General features: G+C 38.1%; 1 protein-coding gene across 2 annotated transcripts in view; it reads right to left on the reverse strand.

Moving 5' to 3' along the window:
• Positions 1 to 7786, reverse strand: part of LOC138038089 (high-affinity choline transporter 1-like) — a 15390-nt gene extending 7604 nt beyond the window's left edge. The window contains exons 1-3 of one of the 2 annotated variants that reach the window (XM_068883911.1): positions 7712 to 7786; positions 2201 to 2374; positions 1708 to 1821 (exon numbers count right to left, since the gene is read on the reverse strand). In XM_068883911.1, the coding sequence (XP_068740012.1) occupies positions 1708 to 1821; positions 2201 to 2363 (277 nt within the window). In that variant the 5' untranslated portion in view covers positions 2364 to 2374; positions 7712 to 7786. Of the gene's footprint in view, positions 1 to 1707; positions 1822 to 2200; positions 2375 to 4308; positions 4360 to 7711 lie in introns of those variants that run through there. The other variant, XM_068883913.1, reaches the window with a different exon arrangement.
• Between the last annotated feature and the right edge of the window lie 4714 nt (positions 7787 to 12500).

A 12500-nucleotide genomic window follows, 5' to 3' on the forward strand; every position in this document is an offset into this window, starting at 1 on the left:
TCACACAGACAATTAGAGCGTCACATTTTCCCAACGAGTTTTGTCCAAGATTGTAGTTTAAAGCAGCTATTAAGTCCCCAGAAAGATTGAAAACACCTATCCCTCCACTCAATCTGTCTTACGCATGTCAACACACTGATGATCGTCTTCTCAATTCTGTCTCAACATTACAACAGAGTTAGGGAATTAAAAACTGTTCTATGCACTTACCGGTATTCGAACTCGAAGATCTATAGTCCTTTGTTTTCATCACTACACTCCAACAACGAACATACTCAACCAAACATAGTTCTTTTCATCATTTACTTTTGTATAATAAGTCAATTGATAGCCTTATATAATAACCAAAACTAATCCTAACCGCACCCTAATTTTGCTATGGGCTAATTTAGGCTCCAAAAAAAGTCTTTTTCAATTCATTTGAGTACTAAAATTGTAGGTAAAATGGGGATCACTAATTTAACCTAGGTAAAAATGGATTCAACCTAAGAACGGAATTTACCGGCAACATATGCACTTCTGAAAAGTGGTAAGGCCTAAGTTTTGATTTTAAAATGTTTCGCTTTGTCGTGAAGTTTGGTAACCGACCTTTTGCAGTGTTTAACGTTGTTTCAAGTGAAGCTATGATGCTTGCAGTTATGAACGCGATTTTTAGCAATTGCAATTTAAAATTGCTGTTATCACATTCAAGGCTCTTCCTGGTTCTGCACCTGACTATATCACTGAGCTCATAAGGCCTCCTTATACACCTAGTAGAACCTTACGATCTTCAAACAAAGTGCTGCTTTTTAAACCTAGATTTAATCTTAAGACCTAGGGTGGACTAGGTCTTAAGATTAAAAATTAGCGCTCTATAAATATTGTATTATTATTGTTATTATTATTATTATTATTATTATTATTATTATTATTATTATTATTATTATTATTATTATTAATGATGAAATGGTATATATGAAATGAATCATATATGAATTGTGGATATGAAATCAAGTGAAGCTATGATCTTCGCAGTTATGAGCCGTGTTCAAACCCCGTTGAAGCCATGAATTTTTCAGACTTCTTTACGCAATTGCAAAAATTGCGCTCATAACTGTAGCTTCACTTGATTTCATATCCGCAGTTCATATATGATTCATTTCATATATACCATTTCATCATTGATTCATTCCTCACGGGACCATTAGAACCCACAAATGACCATCTCCCAACGTCAGTGGCTTCATAGCTCAGTTAGTTAGAGCGTCGCACCGGAATCGCGAGATCACGGGTTCAAACCCCAGTGAAGTCCTGAATTTTTCAGACTTCTCTAAGCAATTGCAAAAATTGCGCTCATAACTGCGAAGATCATAGCTTCACTTGATTATTATTATTATTATTATTATTATTATTATTATTAGAAGCCTGAAAAATGGAGGACTTCAACAGGGTTTGAACCCTTGACCTCCCGATCCCGGTGCGACGCTGAACCAACTGAGCTGAAAAGTTCCCAACATCAGTGGCTTCAAAGCTCAGTCGGCAAGACTAAATTAACGAATTAACGATAATCATTAATTCGGAGGTTGGGAATGGGTTGTTATTAATTCATTAAACTGTCTTCGCCCGCCCGACATCTCAAGGTAATTACTTGCTTTTGCCTTACAACAAGACTCAATTGCACGCGACTCTAACACATGTGAAGTATAAAGGGACGTTTGTCTGTCTTACCAATTGCCAGACTTATTGAGTAGCCCCAAGGAGCCTGGGCCCAAACTAGTCCCCTGTCCTTATCATACACAGCTTCTGCCGTCCCATTGATGTATCCACCACCAACCCATGTTGCTATGGTAATAACAAAAATAAAACGTTTTCTTAGAGATTCAAACCAATATTCATTGAGAAAGCTATAATCAAAAGCGGAGACCTTGTGGGATCCACTAAGCTGAAGGGGGCTTTATACACCAGTCATAAAGTTTAAAATATAAATTAGTCTTTCAACAATCTCATCCATTTTATTCAATTTTTTTGCAAAAATAAAATCAAACACATTTTCAACGTCTCAACCTTGTCCATAACTCATTGAACTTGCGCTTCCCTCTGTAACGATTATTGAATTTGCGGACATGTGACTATCCTTAATAATGTCATGATGTCTTTTAACCCACCTAGTGGTCTTGCCTTCAGGGGATAAATCAATATCCATAGTACAAAACATAATAACCTGTCATGGTAAACGTTCCAATGATAACGCCAATACTTCTCCCTGCCAACATGGTTTCTTCTTCGCTGTTCTTGCGGCGTCGAGCCGCCCATACGCCGAACGCAACAATTATGAGATAAAATATAGTGATGGCAATGAGACCAGGAATGTTGACATCCGTCATGGTGCTGTTTCCTGAAATGATTAAAAGGAACTGAATAGTCATATGTTGAATGTCACTTAAATACATCATGGTGCAAAGGTACTGGGAAATTTAGTTCGAGATATCTGGGATCCGTGGTATTGAGGTTCTTTTTTATATATTTTACTAGAAACCGTGAGTTTTTTTTTTGTCTCAGCTAAAGATGGAGGAGATGAAAATTTGCAAAAGGTGGCCATCTTTCCTAAATTTAGAGAAGGGCAAAAAATCGGCATATTAAAAAAATAATCGATAGCTTCTGTTATCCTCATCTTGGGTTTTCAAGAGTATTGCTAGCTTGCACACAGACGAAACCTCTGATTAGGTCCAACCGGAGTTTACCGTTACGTCTGCGATTACACACGTGAACTCAAGCTAACTCAATACAGTGCTAACTGAGTGCAACCGAAAAACTCTCAAATGTCCGCGACAGAATAAGAATATTATTATTCTTTATCGCCATGCATATTGGTTTCATTCCCGCCTAAGCAAGAGTTTCATAAGATTGATGTCATGGTCATAGCTTTGTTTGATTTTAACTAATAGAAGTCTGAAGAAGTCGCAACACTTTAGTGGTGAAATAGCTATTTGGTTTGCGTGGTATTGAAAATCACTCTACTGATTATCTTGTGATCGACCGACGTCAATGAACACACGCTGACCATGAACTGGCTTGGACATGTACGCCGGTTTGCTTAATAAAAAAAATTCTCTTTATTATACAATGTCGAACAAAATGACCCTCAACTATCCTGCTACTGATTGAAATGAATGCTTTTGATTGAACTGCTGGTTATAGACCAAATAGAGAAGTGATCCTTCTTGCACTTTTCTGGACAATTTCAGAAACTGTCTCTTACAGACACCTGAAGATTTCAGGCGGCTTCAACTGAGTGTTGTTAGTTGCATCGCAGAGGTCATAGGTTCGAAACCCGTGGAGCCACTTTTCAGGTGTCTACTACAAGAGACAATTACTTAATTATCCAGAGAGGTGCGAGGATCACTTTTCCATTTCGTTTATCCTGCTACTGTGTTTATAACAATAATGGCGACTAGATACTGCCTAGGACAAGCCAAGATAATTTCTTGTCAAAGCAAACGTCCCAGCACTAAAAGCACGCTGCCAGCTGCTGGATATGAGATAAGACTGAATCGATGAGGAGAAACGAAGTCCACACATCGAACATTTTAATCAAAGTCCACTTCAATCTTACATTTAAGAGTGCGATTTTAGAGACCTCGTGTTTAACTTGCCGGTGCAGAATCTTGATATCTGGATTTAAAATCATATCATGTCACGAAATCATTATTGTCTGGATCTGGATGAGTCTTTCGCATACAAAATTGATTATACCAAAAATAATTTCCAAACCCACTTTATACCTTCAAGAGGTCATTTTTTATGTGTATTCATGGCCAAAGCCCTATGTGTGTTAGATGGCGTTTTCACTTTATCAAAAGTAACTCAATTTGGGAAAGATATATAGCTTTTCACTTATTTTGGTATTTAATTCATGTTAAAGAAACAGCAGATCCGCCCAAAACCCTATTTCACACGAACCGTAAAGAATGTAACAAGTGCTTTTGACCCGATGCTGTTACAATCAATCTATCAATCTCACTTGATCTTCGGATGTGAAGTTGCGAATAGCCATTCGTCTGATTTACATGTATGTTGTGCTCTGCTATAAAAGATAGAGTATCAAAAACGTATAAGAGAAACAATGATGATCTAGGCAGGATACAAATCCATAATTAGCAATATCCGCAATTAATCGACAAAGTGCTGTACCGGCTGATTACGTAAGTCCACCAAAGGTAATGGGAAATTTAGTTCGAGATATCTGGGCTCCGTAGCTTTGAGGTTCTTCTTTACACAATTTACTTTAAGGTGGCTGAGCACAGTTTTTGATACCTATGTTTCATTTACCTTTTTCTCTAAAACCCTTGATCCTTTGGTCCCCAAAAATGGTACCAAGCAAGTTAACAACGCGAACTTCGGTTTTTTGATAGTTAAGCTGACGTATATGCCGTTGCCATGGCAACATGAAAAAATATAAACAGGCCTTTAAAATCGGTTTTGTTTATTTGAACAAAATCTGGACGTTAAATTTTCTTTATAATTTACATGCAACAAGCTTGTAACGATGCTCACAACTTAACACTATTTTAATGATAATTTGACAGAGAGATCTTTAGTTATCCCTTGTTGTGAAGGGTCCCTGGAATATCTAGAATTTCCTCTGTTAAAGTTCGATTTTTTTTTCAATACTCCAGTTACTTATTTCCTAAAGTACTTTCGTGCCAAATTTCGTTAAATTCTAACGAGTGCTTCTCGAGAAATAGGCGTATTTCCGAGAAAGCTATTCCGCAGTCAATCGAGGAACAATGATGGCACAGTCGGTTAGTGCGCGGCCTTGGTACAGGGAACCTGAGTTCGATTCCCGGATTTAACATCCTTTTTTCAACTTCTTTCCTTTCAGTGTAGCTTAAGTAGCTTTAAATACCCTTAAAACGGAGCACTGATGGAGAGGGGGGAGTAAAATGAGCGCACCGTCGACCTCAATCAGGTTTGTCAGTTGAATTACGTTTACGAGCCATCGACGTTAAATGTGGTTGCTTTACTTTACTTCACTTTAATCGCAATTTTTTTAACTTACTACGCATGCGCTGCATTTAACTGGGTTTTTTTGATAACAAAGAAGAATCTGCGAATTGCGGAGTTCTTTGCATCATTACCTTTTCTACCATACATTTCTCATAAAAGACTAAAACCATCAAAACACTTTGTTCAATTATGAGGAAAAATAATATAGATAGCGGAAGCATTGAGCAAATAAAATGATTGCTGTATTGAAGCCATGTTTATTTTTTGCAATCCTCGCGCGCGCGCTGCATTGCGTTAGCAAGAGCGAAATCTTTGTTCGGCCACCTTGATTTTCATACGCTTCCCCGAGGACTTCATTATATAAAGGCTCATTAAATCTCGATTTCGATTTAGTAGTTTCATCTCTCCCGAAACTGACACTCCTATTTTGATTGACACCTTCAGTTATTAAACTGTCATGGGTTCCACATTCTGGTCAAACATCGTCTTTCTAAAACCTTTGAAAGGGTAATCTCATTCAATTTAAACCTTTACTTTGAAACTTGAAACTCAGAAAACCTGGCGTTTGTATTAATGACAACCAAAAATCAAGGTTTAGATAAATCGTATTATATTACTAAAAACCGTGAGTTTTTTTGTCTCAGCTAAAGATGGAGGAGATGAAAATTTGCAAAAGGTGGCCATCTTTCCTAAATTTAGACAAGGCATTCTCGAAAAACCTGCATATTTAAAAAATAATCGCTAGCTTCTGTTATCCTCATCTTGGGTTTTCAAGAGTATTACTAGCTTGCACACAGACGAAACCTCTGATTAGGTCCAACCGGAGTTTACCGTTACGTCTGCGATTACACACGTGAACTCAAGCTAACTCAATACAGTGCTAACTGAGTGCAACCGAAAAACTCTAAAATGTCCGCGACCGAGACCTTTTAGTTTTATTAGCTTTCTCCAATGTTATTCCATCATTAAAAATAATGGCTCGCATCCAGAGTCCTTTTGAATCATAATTTCATAACATCTTTATCGCCATGCATATTGGTTTCGTTACCGTCCAAGCAAAAATTTGCAGGCACAAGTTTCATAAGATTGATGTCATGGTCATAGCTTTGTTTGATTTTAACTAATAGAAGTCTGAAGAAGTCGCAAACACTTTAGTAATAGCTATTTGGTGTGTGTGGTGTTGAAAATCAGTCTACTGATTATCCTGTGATTGACCGCCGTCAATGAACACATGCTGACCATGAACTGGCTTGGACATGTACGCCGGTTTGCTTAAAAAAATTCTCTTTATTATACAATGTCGAACAAAATAACCCTCAACTATCCTGCTACTGATTGAAATAAATGCATATAATTGAACTGCTGGTTATAGACGAAATAGAGAAGTGATCCTTCTTGCACTTTTCTGGACAATTTCAGAAACTGTCTCTTACAGACACCTGAAGATTTCAGGCGGCTTCAACTGAGTGTTCATCGCAGAGGTCATGGGTTCGAATCCCGTGGAGCCACTTGTAATTTTCAGGTGTCTACTACAAGAGAAAATTACTTAATTATCCAGAGAGGTGCGAGGATCACTTTTCCATTTCGTTTATCCTGCTACTGTGTTTATAACAATAATGGCGACTAGATACTGCCTAGGACAAGCCAAGATAATTTCTTGTCAAAGCAGACCTCTCAACAGTAAAAGCACGCTGCCAGCTGCTGGATATGAGATAAGACTGAATCGATGAGGAGAAATTAAGTCCACACATCGAACATTTTAATCAAAGTCCACTTCAATCTCTTACATTTAAGAGTGCGATTTTAGAGACCTCGTGTTTAACTTGCCGGTGCAGAATTTTGATATCTGGATTTAAACCATATTGATGAAATCATTATTGTCTGGATCTGGATGAGCCTTTCGCATACAAAATTGATTATACCAAAAATAATTTCCAAACCCACTTTATACCTTCAAGAAGTCATTTTTTATGTGTATTCATGGCCAAAGCCCTATGTGTGTTAGATGGCGTTTTCACTTTATCAAAAGTAACTCAATTTGGGAAAGATATATAGCTTTCGTGTACATCCTTTTAAGACCTTACGGTTTTCCGGTCAACTTACGTAATCAGCCGGTACAGCACTTTGTCGATTAATTGCGGATATTGCTAATTATGGATTTGTATCCTGCCCAGATCATTGTTTCTCTTATACGTTTTTGATATGCTCTTTTTTTATAGCGGAGCACGACATACATGAAAATCAGACGAATGGCTATTCGCAACTTCACATACGTATGAAGATCGAGTGAGATTGATAGATTGATTGTAACAGCATCGGATCAAAAGCACTTGTTACATTCTTTACGGTTCGTGTGAAATCGGGTTTTGGGCGGATCTGCTGTTTCTTCAACATGAATTAAATAAACAAACATTTTACCACTTTACTTTCATGGTCATTAACAACGGCAGAAAATACCGCCATGGTATCCCATTGAAACAGACAAACACCACTTAAATGCAAATGCCACGCCTTTGTTTAGAAGATCCTCACCGATAGTAGTTAGTGCACTGACCAGCATCTTTAACGAAAATTTTGCGCGTAAACTGTGCATTTAAATAAATCCTTTTTTTTTTTCACTAAACTGCACATTTGCTTATTCAACCTTTAGGAGGATGTTAATCTTTAATGTGGGTTAACAAAATACACATAAGAGAAAACTTATAGGGATAAATATTTCTCGTACCTCTCAAGTGGGTCCTTTCACAATGGCAGCGGTCGAAACAAAAGTGAAACAATTATGTTTCACTGTTAGTTGTTTACAGCTGAACGTATTGGTCACTGGACTTTGTTTTGCAGTTCAAATTGGACTTTGAGTTTAAAATTGGAAATTGCAATGGGTAGTGTGGGTACATTTAGGATGCAGCCCCCTGTCCCGGTAAACTTTGGAAAACGGCGAGAGATTACCCGTGAGAAAGATAAATCTGTAATTTAACTAGAAGTTATTACTGGGTTGCCGTATGGCAAACCCAGTCTAGAAATGGAGGGCATTTGTTCGCTGTTTTTTTTTTCTTTCTTCCGTGTCGGTAAAAGTTTTGCCTGTCACTCCCCTGGTAAGTGGTATCTTTGTGCATAGAGCCTTCTGCGCGCATTTTCTTAGGATCGAGAGGGTAGTGGAACTGCGTAGATTTCTCTGGTGGACACAGTAGAATAATTAACTTAGCCTGCAATGGCGTCGAAAGTCATGTAACGCGAATGGCGTTTTACTGGATCCTTAAACAAGTCAGTTGGATAAACTACGCAGGCGGTGAAAACCAACACCTGGAATCTCAAAAGCGACGAGTAATGGACTTCGACAACAATCTGTCGCCCGTCGAGCAGAAATCAAAGAGAGCTGCATCTCTGAAATAATATTTACCAAGTCTGTTGTTATGTAGAACACTGAAACCAAATGGAAAATTCTCTGGTAACTTATGGGTTCAACAAAGACAGAGAACGAATCAAACACCTTAAGTGGATCTGTGATCAACTCTGCACAGTCTTCAGGTAATGTGACAGCCAAGAATTATTTGAAAGAAAGCTTGTCGTCTATTTTGTGCTTCATTATTCAAGGAAACGGTTCTTCATGGAAACGGTTTGATCCTGAAATTTTAGTTTGTTGTAATATTGAGCATATTTGACACGATTGAGTTTTTTCTCTTCACGCACGCAATAATAGCAAATGTTGTTTGTTTCAAAAAATTGTTCGCTGGAAAAGGTGGCCTTTATGAATTCATCATGTTTTATTATATGTGTGCTGGATAGTTTTTATGGCAATAGTAAAGCATTTTCTTGTTATTCAAGGAAAATGTTCTTCAGGAAAGGGTTTGAACCTGAAGTACATGGTAATTTGACACGATTGAGTTTCTTGTCTTCACGCACGCAATGAAATAGGACGAGGTTTTCGCTTCTAATAGCAAATATGTTGTTTGTTTCGAAAAATTGTTCGCTGGAAAAGGTGGCCTTTATGAATTCGTCATGTTTTATAATATGCGAGCTTAACTGGATAGTTTTTATGGCAATAGTAAAGCATTTTTGTGTCGTGCTAACTTAATTAAATATAAATATACATTCTGCCTCGTGAGTTTGTTATTCTCGTTAACCAGCAATGGAAAGTCATTGCAACGCGAATGGCGTTTTAGTGCATCTTATGTTGTTTGTTTCAATAAAATGTTTCGCTGGAAAAGGATTCTGTGATATTTTCTGCCTTTGTGAATTATAATATCATGTTGTGTATTGAATTTTCGAGCTTAAGGTTGAAACGTGATACGGGAGGATATTTTTAGTATAACTCTGTAAGCAGGAAAGGTTTCATGAAAATAAACAGGTCTGTTGGAAGCGTGCTTGAATTTCAACAAAATGAGCCCCAAAATCAGCAAAAAATTGTGACGCCGGTGAATAATAAAGTAGCTGCTATTTCCAAAATGATGGAATTACCTGGTGATAAATAACCTCGTCTTGGAGAGTAAATTTTTGACTTTGCAGAAACAATGGTGGGCGATTGCGATCTTTGTTTTGAATTCGCTCATTTATTGTCAAACTTTATAACACTTGACAGAAAAAGAAACTTAAGAAAACCCGATATCTTGCCATCATTTGACACAGATGCTTCACTGTTTGGCAAGTAAACATGCCGCGGTAACTTACTAGTAATCACGGCGCCCGCTGAATTCCGGCGATGTCACTTTCGATTTTGCGATTTATTTGTGCAGCCAAAACGTAATATAACAAAATTGAACGTAGCAAAAATCTCCCAAAATGTTTGTCGCTGATCGTAACTGTTTATATTCTATATTCACGGTTCAAAATTAATGTTGTTTTCATGTCGTAAATATGTTATTCTCGAGCGACCGTCCTGGAAACTTCCTTCTGCTCTTTCTGAAAACTGCGTATTAATATTTATTTACTTCTGCATCAATATTTGTTTTTGCATAAAGCAAGCTAACAAAATCTGTACCTTGCTAAGTTCGCATTTGTTAGCGTTAATAGTATTTTCGGTCCAATGCCTCTGTTTTACGAAGGCGTATATGTTTTTGGTCACCTATCCAGACACTATTCCCGCCGGAGAGGGCTTAACTTCATTTAACCTCACTATTACAAAGCTGTCAGATGCTCAGAGGGCACGCTTAAACTTGTGGTGAAAAGAAGTTTATCAACATGTCAGCCCAGAAGCCAATGTTTCTCACTTCCCATTTATTTTCTTCAATCTTTCTGGGTTCAGTTATTTGCTAGTAACCACATGTCTTCTCAGGCTATTTACCCAAGGCTTCTACCATGGCACTACAATGATAGACAATACCAAAACAATATCGTGCACTGTTAGAGCTACATATTACGCAAGGACTCGTACGAACGTGTGAGAACCTGTGAACCAAAGGGCCTCTGCTGGTATGACTTCTGGGTGACCCCTTAAATGGTCTTAATGACCCCCCAACTTGAAAAAATTGTCTGGAACGGTGCACGTACCACAGGCAACCCAGTGTACCCTAAGGGAGGGTCTAGTTTATTGTAAAAACAGTTGTTAACCCTTTAAGACGATTTGACTTCTAAGATAGCTAGAAGTTAAACAAACTCTTCAGAATGGACACAGTTATCTTGAGTGAGTTCGTGTTTACTATCTTGCTGCCACAAATAATAATTACTTTTGTGTTCGTCCATTCAAAATTATGCTTGTCATATCTGATGAAAATGTCAATTACAAGCATTTACCTTTAACATGAAACTGTTGTAGCATTTAATTTTGCACAATTAGTAAATCCCGAATAGTACATATGGGTTATTGGCCAAGCGTGAGGTCAAGATGGCTGGATATTGGCCAAGTTCTTTTTTTGCGTGTTTATGGACCGAGACTTCGTACCAAAACAATGATCTTTGATCTTGCGGGACCAAGCGAGAAATCCCGAGCGGACCAAGCGAGAAATCCCGAGCGGGCAGTTTTGCTCCATCTTGCCCACTCGGGTAGCCAATCATAGCGCGGGTTTTTTGTTCATCTTGCCCGCTCACGGAGCTAGTAATATAATAAATACGTGTATACGCCCCCAGGCGTATTGTTCTAAATTTAAATGATTGCAAAATCACTACCGTTCGCGGTCTGAAACTTCTATCTAACCCTGTTCCATCAAATTAATGCCTCATCCACTCCGAGAATGATCTAGAACAGCAATTTTTTGCTTCTTTTGCAACAAACTGTAAAATACAGCCGCCGTCTTGGAAATTACGCAAAATACTGTAAATACACCGTAAACATTACTCAAACAATTCATTTGTTTTCGTAGCGCACAGCGAAGGTGTGCGCTCCTCATGCGGGAAACCCCGACATGGAACCTCGCGCAGATGTGAGGTTTCATAATTGTGTTAATCATGGCGGGAGGAAAGGATTCCAGCTCGGCAGCATGCTTGTTTTGAAAATAGAGCAGTTTGAATTTCTGAGAAACATGTCACGTACACGAAAATATCGATTCGCCTTGTGTTTTCGAGTTCTGAATAACCAATATGTATAAGAGAAGTGTCTATGTGAGTGTTTTCAAGTTAAGCATAGAGAAAAAATGCTTTGACAGAGCCAAAGGAAACTCCAGATGTTTCCCATACTAAACACGATAATTTGAAGAGGTACCCTTTGCCGAATAACTCTAGTTTGGAATATCGCAAAGCCCTAAAACTTTGACAGGCTGTTTATTTTTTACCCTTCTACAATATCTCAATTTCTTGACTTAATTTATTGAATGGCAAGCGATTTTATTTTTTTTACTTTGCGTGATACTTGCGTGACGTGAAAACCAAGAATATTCTTTTAATGTTGCTCGTATTTTGCTCGTATTCAGTGTCCTGAGAAAGTAATTTTTGCCGATTTTGGGGGACATTCGTTGAAATGAACTGTGAGCATAGCTCATCACCCTCGCGGTTTGCATTTTGTGTCTTGATGAGAACAGAAATGCATTGGTTACAGGAAAGACAATTTGAAACGTCAGACAACGTAAAAACTCTAACCCCTCGAAGAAAATAGTGAGCCGTTCTCTTAAGGGCGGTGCCCACTATTTTTATTGCGCATACGTTCTGCGCATCTCGAGATACTCGGGTTTCCTATGGGTGGTGCTTACTAATACAGGGATATTTTTACGTGGTTTAAAACCATGAGAAAGCAGAACTTAGCAAGTGCTCTCGGTATCCAAAACGAAAACTGGGGGGTAACCATGCATTTTTCACAGGACAACTAAGCTTTAATTTGGAAAAGAACGCCATACATTGCTTTGTATTTTAAAACTTTTTACAAATATTGTTGATTAATTAACTATCTTTGAAAAATGCGTGGTTACCACCAGTTTTCTTTTTGGATTTGAATAACACTTGTTAAGATCTGCTTTTCCCACATATTCATAAACCGCGCAAAAATACCTTTGAATTAGTTAGCACCGTCCTAAAGGTGCATCGGTGGACATGGAACTCACCCCGGCACCCTAGACTGCATCTATTAAGGAGCACAGCAATGACAATTCCGC

This window comes from Montipora capricornis, chromosome 2, assembly GCF_036669925.1.
Source record: "Montipora capricornis isolate CH-2021 chromosome 2, ASM3666992v2, whole genome shotgun sequence".
Classification (NCBI taxonomy): Eukaryota; Metazoa; Cnidaria; class Anthozoa; order Scleractinia; family Acroporidae; genus Montipora; species Montipora capricornis.